The sequence below is a fragment of the Eleutherodactylus coqui genome, chromosome 10, assembly GCF_035609145.1.
Source record: "Eleutherodactylus coqui strain aEleCoq1 chromosome 10, aEleCoq1.hap1, whole genome shotgun sequence".
Lineage (NCBI taxonomy): Eukaryota > Metazoa > Chordata > Amphibia > Anura > Eleutherodactylidae > Eleutherodactylus > Eleutherodactylus coqui.
This window is the reverse complement of record NC_089846.1, coordinates 22834237-22852066: the sequence shown is the minus strand read 5'-3', so window position 1 is coordinate 22852066 and position 17830 is coordinate 22834237. Positions and strand designations below refer to the sequence as shown.

The 17830-nt window shown below is 45.5% G+C and overlaps 1 protein-coding gene across 1 annotated transcript in view; it reads right to left on the bottom strand.

The window, feature by feature from the left end:
* Positions 1-7978: 7978 nt before the first annotated feature.
* The window catches only part of ITIH6 (inter-alpha-trypsin inhibitor heavy chain family member 6), a 76873-nt gene continuing 67021 nt past the window's right edge, over positions 7979-17830 (bottom strand). Inside the window, exons 10-14 of the mRNA XM_066580555.1 lie at positions 16182-16271; positions 14526-14570; positions 14167-14280; positions 13287-13667; positions 7979-9595 (exon numbers count right to left, since the gene is read on the bottom strand). Coding sequence (XP_066436652.1) covers positions 9354-9595; positions 13287-13667; positions 14167-14280; positions 14526-14570; positions 16182-16271 — 872 coding nt within the window. The 3' untranslated portion in view covers positions 7979-9353. The remainder of the gene's footprint in view (positions 9596-13286; positions 13668-14166; positions 14281-14525; positions 14571-16181; positions 16272-17830) is intronic.

The following is a 17830-nucleotide window of genomic DNA, read 5'->3' as shown; positions in this document are numbered from 1 at the left end:
CCTGGGCCCGGGTGCAACCGCATCCCCTGGATCCTCTATAGTTACGCCCCTGAATCTAGGACCTCGGCGCTACAAGGTGACAGTGCTAACCACTGAGCCACATTCATTGAAGAGCCCCCAACAAAACTGGAAATTAAAAAAGGGGTTTGTCTTCTAGTTCCATCCGCCTCCCATTGAGTACAATGGAATTTTAAAAAATGATCATATGTATTCAGTTTTCGATACTGGAAACAAAACTGCAACAGACTGCGCCATCATCAAGTGTAAAATAGGACGGCACATACAGAATCTGAAGACCTTCCACTTCAAAACACTTTTTTTCCGATTCATAGTTCCCGTGATGCAACTGCAAAATGTAAAGCAAAAAGGTCCTAATAGACAGTAGGAGGCTGGCAGGCAGGGGCGTAACTATAAAGGATGCAGGGGATGCAGTTGCACCCGGGCCGAGGAGCCTTAGGGGGCCCATAAGGCCTCTCTTTTCCATATAGGGAGCCCAGTACTATAAGTAAAGCATTATAGTTGGGGGCCCCGTTCCAAGTTTTGCATCAGGGCCCGGGAGCTTCAAGGTACGCCTCTGCTGGCAGGGGTCCCCATGCCAGCGCTCAGGTGACATATCATGCCACTTACTGCACTCAATATGCATGATCGATAGAAAGTGACCCATTGCAGAGGAAGACGCAAAATATAATAAAAACCAACATGAATAAAAGCATGTTCCATCTCCTATGCCGCTGGCTTACCTCCTCTAAAGTAATCCACGTCCGCCACCCAAGTGGCTGCAGCTGCTCCCGAATATCAGTTAATACATCTCCTGCCCCACCCAGCAAAGAGTTAAACCTGATTGGCTTCAGCACCGCCTTCTGTTCTCTATTAAGGAAATAGTTAAATCCTCTGCCCATTCAGGTTGTATTCACACCGACGATTCTCACATGTGCGTTCTGTCCGATTGGGATATGGAGGGAATTTGCATACAATGGGTTAATTCACGTGAACGATTTTTCTCTCGGACTGAGAGACCGATATAGAAATACCGCCGCACGTTCTATTTTGGCCCAGCAAAAAAAAAAAAAAATGTGATTTTCAGGCATTTTTTTCTTTTATACTATTGGAATAATGTGCAATATTCACGCCCATGAAAAAGTCTGTGGAGTGTGCGCGCATTGGACGGCGATCCGGGTTTTTCCCCAAACGATTTTTTACTCACATAGAAAAAAAAAATCGCAAGCTGACAAGCGCGATATCCGTCTGAGGTTTTGTATTGCAGTCGCCAATTTTGAGCGCAGCAGCACGTAAAAAAAAGTCCGGTTTCACGCAGTTGATAAAATTGCGCGATGCGAGAGCGCGTGAAAACACAGAGTTATGAAGCCCGTGCGTCTCAATGGTTTCCTTTACATTTGTGATGTTTTCACTCATGCGTTGTAGTTTGAGTGTGAAGGGGGCCCTTATGTCTACCACGAGAAAACACACAAGAAAATCGCAAGCGGTAGCGATATTTTTGCTCAGACATCTCAGAAGCAAAGTTGCGATTTTGCCGCGATATCATGATTGACAGTGTGAAGGCGCCCTTAGGGGCAAGCACGATATTGGGCTGTGAATCACGGCCCGATATCGCGCTCGCTAACATGCGAGACGCTTTTATATCAAGCCGCCTTGCATCACTTCAGGGAAGTAGCGATCCTCTGGTGCGGTGGAGGATGGTAGAGTTTCTCCCATTGTTTTAAATGGGAAGACCTTGCATCGCACCGCGGGCACGTAAGCTGCCACCGGCCCCATTGAAGACCATGGGTGAGGCGATATGAGGGCACGCCCAAAGATAGGTCATGCTGCGAAAATATCGCTGTGGGGTTCATATTTGTTCGTTTCGCAATGCACAAATCTTGCGCGAGATTCTCGGCCGTAGGAAATCAGCCTGAGGGTGCATTCACACGAACGTATATCGGCTCAGTTTTCACGCCCAGCTGATATACGTCGTCTCTCTCTGCAGGTGGGGGGGGGGGGGGAGGCTGGAAGAGCCAGGAGCAGGAACTGAGCTCCCGCCCCCTCTCTGCCTCTTCTCCGCCCCTCTGCACTATTTGCAATGGGGAGAGGCGAGACGAGGGTGGGGCTAATTCACGGAACTTAGCCACCCCCCCCCCGTCCCGCCTCCTTTCATTGCAAATAGTGCAGAGGGCAAAATAAAAACATGCCCTGCGAGCGCAAAAAGTACAGGAAAATATGCAGACGCACAAAAAAAGAGTCGTTCATGGTGCAAATATTCGTGCTGCTGCGAGTGCAGTTGAGCATACGCCCGGGTGAGGGGCCCTTAGTGGTGCACCAGTGTCTCCCCTGCTTCATTTTTAACCTCCCAACAGTCACATTTAGGGCGTCTTCACACGGGTATATGTACCATTGCGCACGCCTCAGCACAACGTATTTGCACTATGTGCGAGGCTATTTTGCGCCTTTATTGGGCATTTATTGATGCACTCTTTGCACACGCACAAAAGATGAGCATGCTTCACATTAAATGGCTATTCAGCCTAATGAGGTCCACTTGTGTTCTTTTCTGCACAGAATTGCGCAGCGTATTGTGCATTTGCGCACCTCCCATAGACGTCTATGGAGACATGTGGTGCGCAAAAATAGGGTGGAAAATGCGCATGCAAAAATGGAAATTGTGTGCAAACCCCTTTATATGTATGGGTTGTATTTAGAGATCAGCGAGCACGCTTGGTAAGGTGAGTTACTCGAGTGAGCCTCGCTCATCTCGAGTAACTGCCTTTTCCTCCGAGCGTAATCGGGCGGGCAGCGGAGGTGAGCGGCGAGGGTAGTGGGGGGAGGGGAAGAGAGATATCTCTCTCACTCCCCCCCCCCCCCACCACCCACCCCGAGCTCACTCATAGGAGAAGGCAGTTACTCGAGATCAGCGAGACTCGCTGGAGTAACTCACCTTACCGAGCGTGCTCGCTCATCTCTAGTTCTATTCTTTGCTATTGCTGTGTGAAGCTGTCCTAAATTTGGAAAAACACTCAACAAAAATGTACTTACTTGAATGAGGAGTTCGCGGACACGGGCGGACCTCCTCAAAAATCTGGGGCGGCTGCTAAAGCATCCCACATGATTCAGGCTTCCTTGGCGAGCGGATCCTCCTCCGTGGTTTGGTCCATCAGCGCAGGACAGTTGGTACAATACTGGAAATGCGACGCGTTTCGGAGGGTTTACTGACAAGTTTGCCTCCTTCTTCAAGCATATGACAAAGAGACATGTTAATAGTGTGTGATACTACTTATACCTGGGTGTGCCCATGCCAAGCGAACTCCCACGCGCACCAAACAACACGCAGCTGGAAGAAAATGGCCGGCAAACCATGTTCGTGCTCATGCTGGTCTGAGAATGGAGGGTCATTCATAATCTCAATTTTGTGCACCTGCTCTGCTCCGATTGGTGTTCTTATAACTAAACCAGCCCCATGTGTATAAAACCTGCAGGCTACTATATCACAAGAGATGCCAGAAAAGGAGATTTTTTTCACTCCTTAGGGCTTATTCACAAGGGCAGATATCGGCTGGGTTTTCACGCCGGGCCGATATACGCTGCCCCTCTAATGCACAGGGGCGTATTTCCGCAGCATAAAAGCGCTCTCATGCCGGCTGCAGCAGCTGCATAGATACCTATGGGAGCGGCCGGAGGAGGGAAGTGGGAGAGAGTTTAGCAGCGTGACTGCGAAATTTCCTTCTCCTTCTCTTCTCCTCTCTGCCCCTTGCCGCTGTTTGCAATGGTAGGGGGCGGTCCGGGGGCAGAGCTAAGCTCAGCCCACTCCCATTGCTGGCTGCGAACAAGGAGCGGAAGCTTAGCTCCGCCCCTTTCCATTGCAAACAGCCACAGAGGAGGAGAGAGGAGGTGAGCCGGTGAGGGGGAGGGAAGGGGGAATGTCTTCCTAGTAGAGATGAGCGAGTATACTCGTTAAGGCACATTACTCGAGCGAGTAGTGCCTTAGCCGAGTATCTCCCCGCTCGTCTCTAAAGATTCTGGGGCCGGCGGTGGGCGGGGAGCGGTGGGGGAGAGCGGGGAGGAACGGAGGGGAGATTTCTCTCTCCCTCTCTCCTCCCCGCTCCCCACCGCATCTCACCTGTCACCCGCGCCGGTCCCCGAATCTTTAGAGACGAGCGGGGAGATACTCGGCTAAGGCACTACTCGCTCGAGTAATGTGCCTTAGCGAGTATACTCGCTCATCCCTACTCCCTAGGCCTCGCGGCATTGCAGCCTCGACGCATATGCGCCAGGCCCTTTGCTATTAAGACGTTTTTACGGCGCCGGCGGGCGCACATAAAACACCTACGACCATGTAAATGGGCCCTTAAAGTGACTGCTGTGTTTACAAATAGAGATGAATTGTGAAAAAATTGTCTTTCTGGTTTGATATACAGAAAAATTGTAATTTCTAGTGTGCCTTTTGTGCCCTCATTACATAAGATCTAATTTAGCATAATATGTTGGTGTTATCCAGAGCAAATGGATCTATTGGCGCTGACACCCCTCTGCAGATGGAAGCTTCCTGTCTGATAACGCTGTTGGGTCGCTTGTCTTTGTTTCTGTTGTTTTTGCTTTTACAAAAGACAAAATCTAAAATATTGATTTTTTTCATAGCGAGTTGGAAATGTGCAGTTTTGTACATACTGATTGCACTTTTAGTATAGGATAGTTTTTATCTTTTTGTGACCAGCAGATGTCACTGCTGTTACTACTGTCCATGGGCATAGAAAGGTAGATACCCACACACTGAATGGGCATTAGTGCATCAATTGCACTTGAACAGCAGCAATTTGTCATGGCGTCCATCCACAGGTATCGGAGGACCCGGGGTCTGCCAGGAAAACCTTCCACACACCATTACTCCACCTCCACTGGTCTGACAGGAAGGGGTCATCGATTCATGCTGCTTGTGACAAATTCTGACCCTCCCATCAGCACAGTACAACAGAAATCTGGGTTTATCTGACCAGGAGATGGTTTTCTACTGCTTAGTGATACAATTTTTGCACTTTTTTGCTCACTGGAATCTTGCCATCTGCTGTTTTATCCAATCCATGTTAAGGAAGGCGAGTTGTTCATTGTGACATATTAGTTGGAGCTCCAGAGGTGTAATTAGCCTCTCTTGACTGTACAGTGCCTGTTTGTCAGAACGATTCTTGACATCCTCTTCTGACCTCTTTTAGTGATGAGTTGTTTCCATCCACAGGATTCCTTTTCGCTGCATGTTTTTCCTTGATCACGCCATTCTCTGTATACAATCCACACTGCTGTACGAGAAAACCCCACGCGGTTGGCAGTGACATCCCAGCCCTGGCTAGTCTAGCACCAATGACCAGGCCTTGTTGGAAGTCGCTCAGATCGCTGGATTTCCCATCTAATGTGGATTATATTTATAAATATTTATATTTGTGCCACGAAAAAGAAGCCGGCACCACACTCTTCTGAAAGCTATATTAGTATATTATAGCTATTAAGTATATTATATATATATTTGATAACTAGGGGATTAGTCACCAAATAGGATCGCCATCTTCTTCACCTAAGTTGGATAGCGCCACTCTCACAGAGACACTAGACAGCCAAGTTTCCTTAAACCTCTGGCGTCTGCCAGCTTTATTCCACACAACAATGGCTCACACGATTTCCAAACTGCAAATACACCGGAACACAAAACAAAGTCCGGTCGGTTGACCAATGACTAGACATTGTACGTCCCTCGTTACATCGGCCCCGTGCCATAGCATTAAAATTATCATATCAACACAGTTCATTTACCCCTAAGGGTTTGAAGTCCTGAGAGCTTCTTCACTCTCCTTCTGTGTTCACATCCCACAGTGTCCTTGTCACCATACCCAACCAGGGTATCTAGGGGGCATCCTTCTCTGTCGGACTCATGACAGTTATAGTTTGGTCCGCACCAGACTTCAGGCTTGCAGCTCCTGCAGCCGGCTCAGTAGCTCGGTTAGCAGCTTGTTAGAGGTTTCAAGGATGCAGGAAACTACTTGCTTGCTGAACTCCATGCGTTCCTGTAGTTGAAACTCAATTTCCTTAGTGGTGCTGCAGTTTGTAAATCTTGTGAACCATTGCTGTGTGCAATAAAGCTGGCAGATGCTAGAGATTTAAAGAAGTCCAGTTGCCCAGTTTCTCTGTGAGAGTGGCGTAATCCATCTTAGGTGAAAAAGATGGCGATCCTATTTGGTGACTAATTCCCTAGTTGTCATATGTGGTGGAGAATGCGGGCACAGGTACTGCTCACATCACTGGCTGCTATAGGAAGGAGCTACTCCCTTGGGAGAGAAGCTGGGAGGAGGCTAAAAGCCTGAGGTGTATGTTAGACCAGGCTGTGGTAGTACCACCTTTTGGAAAGTGCCTTCTTCAAAATAGGTCAATGTTTAACAGACTTTACAAAATGACCAAAGTTTTAAACCAAACCAGAGCCTTCAAAATATATATATACAGCACTATGTACCACACTACATCACAACGCTGTACTTGGTTTATTGAAATATGTAACAAGGTTCGGATCAATTTCACAAGATACAACAAAAATATTCTCAATTAAAAAAAAAAAAATTAAAAATCAATACCTACAGTGTTACTTGTTGGCCTAGTTCTTAGTTCAGATACATTGCTTCCTATGGATATTCTACTAATAGGGCAGCCTTATGGATCGGGCATTGGGGTATATTAGATGCTGCAGTTAAAAATCACACAGGAAAAACCACGTACAGTTTTACTATGATTCGCTGTGGTTTCAGTGGTAAAAACACGTGGATTTTTTTTGTGTTTTTAACGGCATCATCTGAATATACTTTAGTAAAACCTTTGGACTGAATTTTACAGCTTCACATAGATCTGTCAAAGAGGATCTCCGGGATGTATCTAAATATTATCTACAGAAATAGCGCCACTCGTGTCCATGGGTTGTGTCCGGTATAACATTCAAATGAACGCCACAGAGCTGCAGTACCAGAACAACCCACGGTCAAAGATGGCGCTGTTTCTTTAAAAAAAAGCAACTCTTCTGCTCGATAGAAATCACCACTGCTGCATTTCTATGGAGAACAAGCGGTGACGGCTGCAGAGAAAACTCTGCGCTACAAAGCAGGCACGTTTACACATAAGAGAACGCTATATGGATAATACATCTTAGGCCGCCTTCAAACGGGCCGGAAATGCTGCGAGGATTCTAATGTAAGGGGATTTACAAAAAAATTCCTTTACATGGTGCGCACATTTTCGGCAACGTTTTTTGAAAAATGCTGCGGATTCCAAATCCACAACATGTCTGTTCATGCTGTGGATTTATACTTAAACAAGGGGTAAACCCTTTCCAATCCACTGTCTGACATCTACAGACATTCTAATTGAAGGCTGTACAGCTCTGATGTCAGAAGACGTCCGGCAGGGTATTCTTACTGTATATTACTGGCCGCTCTGCCGTCGGGGGCCTCTCCGGCATGTCACATACTGCAGTACTGGCTCTAGCTAGCAGATGGCGCCATTGTATAATGGCAGAAAGAGAAACCCCCTAGGAAACCCTAAATCCAAAATTGGATTGCAAAGGGTTAAATCCTGCAGCGGATTCACTTCAAAAGCCGTAGCCAAATCCGCACCACTTGGGATTTCCAACAGAATAGCTGCATGCATCTTTTTGCAGAATGCCTGCAGCGATTTCACCACGTGTGAAGGTACCTTTAGCGTATGCTTGTACATCACGCAAATTCTGCGGATTTCCTGCATGGAAAATCCACAGCATTTACAGTACGAGCCAGGCGTAAGCCGTTCCAAGAAATCTCATCACATGGTGTGGAATCGATCCGGGCAGAATCTGCAGTGTATCAAATATTTTCTGTGGATTTTCACGGCACATTTCGCACCTCTCACTCTTTGCTATAGAAAGGTGAAATCAGCTCATGGGAACATATTCTTACACTTTCCCCATTCCCCCCCTCCCCCCCCACCCCAAATCAGGATTCCTAATTATGACTTTTGGACTCCAGTGTTCGGATGCAGTGCTGTCCAACCCCTGACTCTCCAGCAGTTGCAACTCTTGGGAGTTGTAGTTTTGCAACTGCTAGAAAGCCAGGAGTTGGATCCCAGCACTCCACTATACACAACCTCATTAATTCTCGTTACACTCTTTACATATTATACATATTAATTAACATCTCATATAAATACACAAAAGACAGAAACTTGTTATTATACAGCAATCTAAATCCTCCCAGTAATGCGTCAATGTGGAGTCCATCCATGTACGATTATTCTATTGCAGTTCTGTGCTTCAAATGGGTGCCGGACTATCAGACCTTCTGGATTATCAAATGCCAGATTAAAACTAATTGTATGTACAGATGTAGCAGATTTGGGTTTGTCAACATAGCACATTGTTTGATTGCAAACTACTGTAGACTTTAAAAAGTAACTTCGTGTTTTTAAAACTTTTGACACTTCAGAGCAACATGTCAAGAGTTTTGATCAGTGTGTATCTGGGTGCAGAAACCCTCACCGATCACTGAAATGAATGGGGTGCAGCACTCATCCGAGTACTGCGCCCCTTCAGCTGTCTTCATTGCCTGTTCGCTCCTCTCAACAGATGAAGATGGACATTGCGGTGTCTATAGAAGTCTACTTGTCTGTCTCCAGCTGCCGAGAGGAGCCGGCGTGCAGTGATGTCAGCTGAAGGGGCACAGTGCTTGAATGAACTCTGCAACCCCTCCATTTCAGCAATCAGCGGGGGTCTCGGCACCCGGACCCTACCGCTCAAAACACAGTTAGGCGGTCTTCTCACATGGAGGAATCACTGTGAGCGTTCCACAATGGAACATCCGCAAGAATTCCGCCATGGCCTAATCCGATTTCTTAAAACGCTGTGGATTGGTCGCAAAAAAATCTCCATGTTTTGAACTGTAAGCACTGCGGAATTTACGCTGCAAGCGCAAATTCTGCAGCGGATCCAGCCTGTGTAAAGGCAGACTAACCTTCTAACCCTTTCCCATCCACTGTCTGACCTCTGAAGACACTATGTTTTAAGGCTGTACAGCTCCGATGTTGGAAGATGTCTGTCGGGGTTCTCTTATTGTATACTGCCAGTCTCTCTGCTGTCGGAGCCTATCCAGCGTGTCACCTCATGCAGTACTGGCTTTAGCCAGCAGATAGCGCTGTTGTATAACGGCAGAAAAAGAGTAAGCCCCCTAGGAAAACCAGGATACAAATTGGATTGGAAAGGGTTAAGACAGCAGGCAATCCTATAGTCAATTAGCTCTCACAGTGCCCGAAATAAACAAGGCAGTAACAAATTCAGCTCTGCTGCATCTGTACATGTTTGGTTGGAGGTTTTACATCTCTTGAAGATCTGACACCACATAGGAGAGGTAGTTTCCATCTAGAATATACTCAACGTCCTCGTGTTTCATCAGCCAACATTTGGACATATGTGTCTGTGCCATCGAGCCCTTCAAGGACTTTACCACGAGAGTGGCCGGGGCGGTGTGATTGCCTCGTCTCAGCGTTCCAGAGAAGGTCACATCATTGTCCTGCTTCCGGTCGGTGACTTCTATGAAGGCATTTTGGAATTGTCCTAAAAATATCAAGAACATATTTTTTTATGTCATGGTCTTTCACAACATCCTTAGGCTTGTGTCTGCTCAAGATATCTCGCCTGCATAGATCACAGATCTCAGTTCACTATTTAGTAGCTAACATATCTGCATAGTAGAGTAGTAAACAATCACCACTAGAGGGGGCTAACTCTTTATGTACTTAGATTGCAGTGAGCTCCCCCTAGTGGTGTCTGATCAGGAATGTGAAATGAGTACTTCCATTTGCAGCCTATGGACTGACCATTTTAAGTTGTCTGTTCCTTTAAAGGGACTACATCTTTTATCTGAGAGACTACTCAGTGGTTTGTGTATTGTTAAATTGTGGTACTCCGCTGTCTCGGGGTCAGATTTGACTCCTTTCTTTCCTTCACTCCCTATAGGCAATCACTTATTCACTCATGTCATCTGTACCTGAAAAACATCTCCATAATCTGTGCTATACTTACTGTGGAAAAAAAGCAAAAATGCTTAGCATTGCCCTGATCCATTCTCAGGTTGACTTCTGTAACTTGCTACTGATTGGCCTTCCCTTTGTAAGGTGGCTATGAAGTTCCCCAGAACACCTCCATAAATATCTTACATCTCATGTCTTTTGTGTGGATGCACTGTGCAAAATGTCTTGTCTCCTATAATGTGTATTGTACAGCTTCAGCAGATGAAGGGTTAATGTCTGCCTGAGACAGGGAGATGCCTGCAAATGTATCAATTTATGTCCTGTCATGTGGTATGCTAGAGTCTATAAGTAGGAGTGTCTGAGAGTGGGAAGTGGTGGTTGGTGTTGTTTGTTCCATTCTTCTGGGTTCCTGAGAGAGAGTGCCAGCCACATGGGGGTACCTTCAACCCTCATGTGGTGAAGAATGGAAGAGACAGAAAGGTTTCCTGACGTTCCCGATGCCAGGAGCCATTAGAGAGTAAGAAAGAGAGAGAGGAGTAGAGGACAGTCAAGACCACCGTGCAGAGGTACTTTTATAAGTGAGTGTCTGTGGAGAGTTTGCCCTTCCTCTTCTAGGAGCAGTACCATACAGATAACGAGGACTGTAGGACCAGCATCATCCTGAGTTCCCCCCTGACCTCCCTTCTTTATTGCATTGGTGTATTCTTAAGCTGTAAAGTGTTGAAGTTTTACAAGTAAAGTTTTGCCAGGTTCTGACTGTTCCCAAGGATTGAGGTACTTAACCACTAAATCGTGTGTGGACACTCTTTATTATCACCGAGGTTCATTACGGTGAGTAAAGGATCGGTGGCGTCACATGACAAGTTGCAGTTCTTCGGGATGTATATTGGCCATCCCTTTCCTAGGGGTGTCTGGAAGAGGCCCAGCGATACTCTGGCCGAGGCTGCGTGTGTCGCTCTGGGGAGGAATCTGGTAAAGCCACCTTGACAAGTGATAGCTTTATCGTTCCAGCTCCCCAGTGTGTGCACCATGTCCTGAGTTACCCTTTGGGACGCTGCAGCTACCCTGTTGGGATGTGTGAAAAAATGTGCAAGTAATACTGATAGCTAAGTGAATTTATAAAGGCTAAGGTAAAACTTAATGTTACAGTGGCATCTAGTGGACAGTCTGTATAACAACACCTCTAGATTGCTTTACTCTGGACAATTTGATGATTGGTGGGTCTTATGTAACCGGATTGAAGAGGCGCTGGATGGGGTTTTTCAAGCACACCCTGACAGGAATTATGGTAGAATACGTTTTGTGGTGCAGAGAGAGTTCATGTGGGTCCTCTCAGCCTACCCTGCTGGGAGAAAGAGGCAGTTAAGTAAGTTGAGAGAGCAGCTGAGTGCACAGGAGAGACATACTTTGCTCTCGGGAAACTGCAATTGCAACAGAGGATGACTCTGTTTGTTGCGCTATGACCAAATTCAAATAGCAAAAGTAAGAAGAGACCGGTCTCTAGGATATAAGCACAGCATCCATCCTGTGTCAGTCACTGTCCAAATGCCTCCACCATGTTTCAGTCACTACACTGGTTGTCCGTCCACTATAAAATACAATATAAACTCATCACTCTCATCCTTAAAGCTCTCTTCAGTGCTGCACCGCCCTATATCTCCTCCCTCATCTCTGTCTACCACCCTACTCATCCTTTCCACTCTGCCAGTGAGTTACACTAAATTCTTTTTTAATCTGAACTTCCTGTTCCCATGTCCAAGATTATTCTCAGGCTGCACCAGTTGTCTGGAATGAGCTACCCCAGACAATCAGGTTAATCATCAACACACAGATCTCTTTAGTAAGGTCTACCATAATCCCTAATCTAACTCTACTTCATTTATCCCTCTTCTACACTCCCTCTCAGAACCAGATCCCCTTCTTCTCAGTGCATCCCCCACGCCCCTTACACCCTTATGCACTTTACATTTGTACATATACAGATGTTGACTAGTGAGTGGCTCATACAGCTGTCTGTATACTACCCTGTTTATAAAACAGATGGCCGGACTGAACTGTTGTACAGAACAAGCACTGCTAGCTCTTGTGTCCCCCTGATCTCCTTATAGATTGTAAGCTCTTGTGTCCCCCTGATCTTCTGAAAGATTGTAAGCTCTTGTGTCCCCCTGATCTTCTCAAAGATTGTAAGCTTTTGTGTCACCTCTATGTTCTCATAGATTGTAAACTCTTGAGAGCAGGACCCTCGCTCCTATTTCCTCATAGATTGTAAACTCTTGAGAGCAGGACCCTCGCTCCTATTTCCTCATAGATTGTAAACTCTTGAGAGCAGGACCCTCGCTCCTATCTTCTCATAGATTGTAAATTCTTGAGAGCAGGACCCTCACCACTATTTGATAGTTAGTTGACTACTGCATATAATGTATTATTCTCTCTGTACATGTTCACTTTGATTTGTAATGTGCTGCTGAATATGTTGACGCCATAGAAATAAAGATTATTATTAACTATATGTATAGTATACATAGTAACAATCAAGACTGGGAGATGAGGCAGACCATTAGGAGGTCAGTGAGAGGCTATTGTGTGACAGGGTCAGGAAGTAGGAACAGGGCTCTGGAGAGTGGGAGTAGTGGTTGGGAGTGGTGGCGCCCTGGAGGATAGGGTCTAGAGCGTGAGAGGAGATGGCCACAACATAGACAGAGGGAACACACTTGTTGGGCGTAGCGCCTGTGAATCTAACAGTAACCAAGTTTCGAGAGACACAGTTGAAATGTATTATTTACTGCTGTGGAATTATCTGCAGTGTTTAAGTCTAGTGATCTAGTAATACCTGTCTATAGTGACCTCGCATTGTCCAGTCAGTGCCGGGGGTCATGTAACTATGGACACAGTGTTATTATGGTCTAATCCATATGTATCCCCATCTATTTCCCTTAGTAAGGCCAATGCCACACAAGTATATTACAGCCGCATTTATAAGTCCATAACACTTATAAGTGTCCCAACCTGAGTCTACTAACTTGAACTCAGAGCATAATAGATACTTAGCATGCTCTGAGTTCGAGTCAGAATACCTGCGGTTGGGCTGGGACACTTGTATGTATTACGGACGCAAAAATGTGACCATAATACACTTGTATGTAACCAGACTTATGTGCATCCATAAAGGAAAATGTGTCAAATTTGAGACAGATCTTCTCGTCTATGTCCAGCATAACTCCAATGCACCATGGACCACGCAATCCACATGTCACTCTATTGTTGTGCGCTCTTACCTAGCAGGCCAGCAGAGCTAGAAGACAAGCCATCTCCTCTCACAATGTAAAAGCCCAGGTGGTTCATCTGTAGGTAGGTTGGATGCTGGTAGCGATGAAACAGGATCAGCAACTCCACATTACGACCAATCCACACGGTGACGTTGGAGAACGGCGAGATCTTGATGGTCAGTCTGGGCTTTCTCAGCAGAGCAGGTCGGTTTATAGGAAGGACCATAGTTTTCTCTCCCTTCAGCATCAAACTGTTCAGAGAGATATTGACTACATAGTTGAATCGCGGTTGGTTAATGTTAATGGTGATGATGTCTAGGTAGGTCCGTAAACGGTTTTCATGGCCAACTCTCAGAGGAGCCTTCATCAAATGGCCATTTACTGTGATTCCTAGAGGAAAGAACAAGTGAAGAAGGATGTACAGTATTTTGTACAATAATTACAGCCTGTATTATAGTCCAGAGGCACTATCACAATTTTACTGACTTCAGAGCTGAAATCTCCCAGCATTCTTTACTGGCTCGATGCCTACACAAAGCCTGTCCTGGTGATTTGTATTCTGGCAGTTACACTTTTTACATCAGGCATTGTATGGTAATCTGTTGTAAAAAGATTAACTACATCTATGCATTATAGGAGGTCAGCTAAACCATTAGGGATTGAACTTGCAACCTTCAGGTCGTGAGTGAGAACTTAGGACTGCTTATCTGCTGTCTTAACACTCTGTGCCACATGAGGCATAGCAGCTGTCCTACTGGTTACCATGCATAAAGTTCTTCACCTTCTGAATATTTTCCCTTCATTACAATTTATGACTTATGGGAATTGGTCCAACCACAGAGGACACGGTGGATCTTGGCACAACCTAGTAGAGATGCATGAAATATACCTGTAACCGGATCAGAGAGGAGCCTCAGAATATCCCCTGGTCGTCCATCGATAGTGAAGCACAACTTCTCCCGGATTTGAGGTAAATACACCACAAAGTGAGGATCACCATCAACTGTGACAACAGAATATCATAGGAAAGTCACCAGATTCATCAATACATCCATCGCAGGCTTCATCTCAGATACTGATTTTTTTTGTTATTTTTTAAAAATGTGTAAAAAATTGTACTAATGTTTTTAGTTTTGTCCTATGAGCGTTATTATCTTGGGTTAGATGTGAGGAGGTCATGTGAAGGGAAACAGAAGAAACTTGAACATCTAAAAAAGGTGACCAACCATCTGGGAAAGTAACTCTCACCGGAAGACATGAAGGTCTGAAGTCCAGGTACACCCAGAGAAACACCTATTATACAGGAGGATATACAATAGGAAGAAGTGAGAAGGCAGAGTTTATACCATATTTCCTCTCAGTGCAAACTTGTCAAGTGAGTTTAGCTGAGCTGCAATATCCTACATGGCCCATGCATAAGAGTGGCGCTGTAGCACCTAGTTTGGCTTGGGCAGGCTGATTTTTCTGGCCTTGAACCCCTGTGATACTGTAGGGTGATCTTGTCCCCAACTCAACCCCTTAGTGACGTGGCCTACTTTGGATCTAAGGATGTGATTATTTTTGGGGAGATTTTCATCGTTCATTTTTTAGGAGGGCAAGGAGAAAAAACACCAATTAGCAGCGTTAATCATGCAGCATAAATGATGTGATAACTTTTTTTCTACAGGTCGGTACGATTACGACATTATCAAAATTATAGAATTTTATTTTCAACAATAAAAAACCCTTTTTTGGGAAATCTGTATTTTTTTGCATTGCTGCATTCAAAATCCCATTACTTTTTTTATTTTTTCATCAACAGGACTCTGTGACGGCTTGTTTTTGTGTGACAAGCTGTAGTTTTTGTTGGTTCCATTTTAGGGTACATGTGGCTTTTTTTGTTCACTTTATTGTGTTTTTTTTTTTTTTGACAAAATATGAAGCCTTTTAGTTTAATTTTTTTTGCTTTTTTTTAAAATGGTGTTTGTTATGCAAGATAAAAAAATGTGTTGGATTTATTGTTTTTTAAAGTTTAAAAATATATATTTTTAAACAAAGAGGGGAAAGTTTGCGAAAAAAGCTTCATTTTCCAATTTTTTTTTAACTTGTTTTATTTTAATATTTTTTTTATGTCCCTGTTGGGGACTTGAACCTGCAATGATCACACTGATAATATACTGCAGTATTTCTGTACTGCAGTCACTTCTCATAGCAGACCTGGACGGTTGGCACGGCAACACATTGGCCCTCTGCGATTACATGGCAGAGGGCCGATGATGTCACAGAGGAAGCACCCTCACTCTGTGAATACTTTACATCTTGTGATCAACATTGAATGCAGCGTGAAAGAGGTTAACAGCAGAGATCACCGTTTTCACCCATCCTCGCTGTTGCAGCGGGAGGCGGATGTCAGTCACAACTGGCTCCAGCTGCAGATGCCGTTGGCTCAGCTTCTGAGCCCATGCCATCCATAGGACATAAGTTTACATCAATTCACTGGAACGCCTCCCCCAGTCATGGTTAATGTCTCACCGATACCAATCATCTGTTATTTACAGGATAGGGGATAAATGTGGGATCGCTGGCGGTCTGACCGTTGATAAAGCCTGCAGTGCCGACATCTGTACGCTCTGAGTTCCCCATGTGAGCGGTAGGGTGATGCATATGTGTAGCCAACGCTCCATTCACATCTATGGGACAGAGACAGATAGCAGAGTGCACTGATCTCTTCCTGTCTCATAGAAGTGAATACCGCGACGGTCATACATTCGCACCACCGCTCCATTCACATGGGGAACTCAGAGTATACAGATGTCGGGATTGCCGGCGGTCTCAATGGTCGGACCCCCAGCAATCAGACATTTATCCCCCATAGGGAATAGTGTGAAAACCCCTTTAATACCCAAAGACCTTTGCAATACTCACTGGCATAGTCCCTATCTGGTCCCCCTAGTAGGTCTTCCATGTCATAGTCCGTCTCTGCTTCCACTATTTTTGCATTATCGTAAGTAGGACCTGCAAAATGAAGACACCATATTTATCACATGCTTGTCATTTTACCTGTGGGTGTATACAGCAGATTCACAAACTAGGCTGCGGGTATTGACAAGTTATAAGCATATGATTTTGCACCCAGTATTCATCCAATATGCATTAAACTGCTTGCAGTTGCGGTAAAAGACGTAGATCGTTCCTGTGGAAGAGAGTCAGAATCTATAGCGAAATACACTGTAAGAAAAAAACTGCTGCAATACCAGACATAGCCCAAGAACAAGAGTGGCGCTGTTTATGAATAAAGATGGCCATACACCTTCAGTCATTTGACCAACAGCTATCTCTCATGACTTCTCCATACACACGCACAATCGGCTCGAAGAAATGTCCATGTGCTTTTAATGGGGAGAGGGGAGAAAGCAACTACTGGACAGTTCTGCCGATGGATTATCTTCAGGTGGGCGTTAAAATTCGACAAGACTTTCAATGATTGGCTACTTCCCGGCCAATAAAAGAGAATTAGTTGCTGCGCCACAGGCAGGAGGAGCTAGGGCAGCAGAGTAAGTGAAGTACAGCCAGTTACAGAGAGAGATCCAAGAGAGGGAAAACAGCAATGCAGAGACAGCAAAAGGGTGCAGAGTGAAAGTACATCCAGGTTGGGTGTAGAAAAGACAGTGGAAAAACTGTAACAGGTGCAACGATCTGCGAGGCACACAGTGATTACAGCAAGGGAGAGAAAAGTTGCTGTTAGAGAGCAATTGTCTGCAGAGGACTGAAGGAGTAGAGGGAGTATCTGACTGATTACAGGACAGCTGGATCGGAACCAGGAGTACTCCTGCATTGGTACTGTAAGTGAGAGCAGCCTCATAAAACACTGGACTGCATGTGCACTGAAAGAAAACCGGAACTAGCCCGGGACAACGGGAAGTTTATTTAAAAGAACTTTTGCTAAAACTTTCTTTGGAATCCGCCCATTGCGGAACTCATCTCTTGATCTAAGAACTGCAAGTGTTACACTCTAGTTTGTTACTAGAGATGAGCGAGTATACTCGCTAAAGGCAATTGCTCGAGCGAGCATTGCCTTTAGCGAGTATCTCCCCCGCTCGAGACTGAATGTTCGGGTGCCGGCGCAGGGGAGCGGTGAGTAGCGGCAGTCAGCAGGAGGGAGCGGGGGGAGAGAGGGAGAGAGAGATCTCCCCTCCGTTCCGCCCCGCTCTCCCCCACAGCTCCCTGCCCGCTGCCGGCACCCGAACCTTCCGTCTCGAGCGGGGAGATACTCGCTAAAGGCAATGCTCGCTCGAGCAATTGCCTTTAGCAAGTATACTTGCTCATCTCTACACCCAATCTTTCAACTCAGCAAGGGCGGTCGCCCGCACACAGTCCGAAAGTAATGCAAGTGTTATCCAATAGCTTGTCCACAACTGGCAGGTGAATATATGTTCCTCTGATATTGTCTCAAGCTTGTGTATTTTAACTGGCAGGCCTGTATTAAATCCCTACCGTGTGTACAATGCGAGTAATGCGGAGTAAGTGATGTTTTAAATATATGCAAATGCACTTTAATGCTCATTTAACACACC